Below are 1313 nucleotides of genomic sequence, written 5' to 3' on the forward strand. Positions count from 1 at the left end.
TTTGGAAACAAGAGCTTACGCTTTGGAAACAAGAGCTTACGCTTTGGAAACAAGAGCTTACGCTTTGGAAACAAGAGCTTACGCTTTGGAAACAAGAGCTTACGCTCAGTACACAGTTGACAGGCCCCGCTTGAACAGCTGTCATCCGTCAGCAATCGACAGCCTCAACCACCTGGGTCTACTACAGTGCAGCCCACATCACGACTATCGGCTACTGCAACACGCATGTATCGATATAACACACCTGTATAGTCATTCATATCACAAACCATGCAGGTATGTATGCCATGTAGGTAGGTATGGCTTACTTGTGATGTCGTATACAATGACGGCCACGGACGAGTCTCGGATATAACTGGGGATGAGCGATCGGAAGCGTTCCTGCCCAGCCGTATCCCACAGTTGCAGCCGCAGTGTACGGTCTTCAAGGTACATGGTCTTTGACAGGAAATCAATGCCGATGGTTGCCTGTAGTAAAGCCAGCGGTGTGTGACACAGGTTAGAGGAAACGTAGTATCTCGCCTACATATGGCTATAGGTGGATCTGCTGCAGCACACGCTCGTGTGCACGAGCGGATATAGTGCCCACCACCCCCCCGCGGCAATCACTACGATGTAGGGTGAGTCGTCAGAAGAAGCTCTGGATGGACCTGTGCATGTACCGTCTAGATGGACTGTGTAATGAGACGTGTGCACGTGCATGTTGCTGTGTTATACATACACTAGCCTCGCCTGTCGCTCGAGCCAACGACCACGTCAGCACCAGCATGCGAGAAGTAGCACATTCGAACATCCGAGTTCGATTTTTGTGGGGCGTACGATCCTAGATAACACAGAATGTCATACAGACACTCTTCGATGGTTACTGAAGACCTGTGCCCTACCCATCTTCCTATTACGATAAAGCACAAAGATCATCTACCCCCCTTCCCAACACACCCACCCACCATTACACCAGCTAAACTACAAGCGCATGCCGGAATATAGAATAGATGATGCATCCATGTATACACACAATTCTTACCTGATATGGACTAAATGAGCAAGTGACATGCCTACACACATGCCTGATATGGACTGAATGAGAAAGTGACGTACCTACACACATGCCTGATATGCACTGAATGAGCAAGTGACGCACCTACACATATGCCTGATATGGACTGAATGAGCAAGTGACGTACCTACACACATGCCTGATATAGACTGAATGAGCAAGTGACGCGCAGACACACATGCCTGATGTGGACTGAATGAGCAAGTGACGTGCTTGCACACATGCCTGTTATGGACTGAATGAGCAAGTGACGTAC

At 48.9% G+C, this 1313-nt stretch overlaps 1 protein-coding gene across 1 annotated transcript in view; it reads right to left on the reverse strand.

Moving 5' to 3' along the window:
- SARC_08640 (Ras-like protein Rab-6B) overlaps positions 1–468 on the reverse strand; it is a gene marked incomplete at its 5' end in the record, with an annotated part of 3762 nt that extends 3294 nt beyond the window's left edge. The window contains one exon of the mRNA XM_014297377.1: positions 309–468. Coding sequence (XP_014152852.1) covers positions 309–468 — 160 coding nt within the window. The remainder of the gene's footprint in view (positions 1–308) is intronic.
- Between the last annotated feature and the right edge of the window lie 845 nt (positions 469–1313).

This window comes from Sphaeroforma arctica (assembly GCF_001186125.1).
Source record: "Sphaeroforma arctica JP610 unplaced genomic scaffold supercont1.795, whole genome shotgun sequence".
In the NCBI taxonomy this organism is placed as follows: domain Eukaryota; class Ichthyosporea; order Ichthyophonida; genus Sphaeroforma; species Sphaeroforma arctica.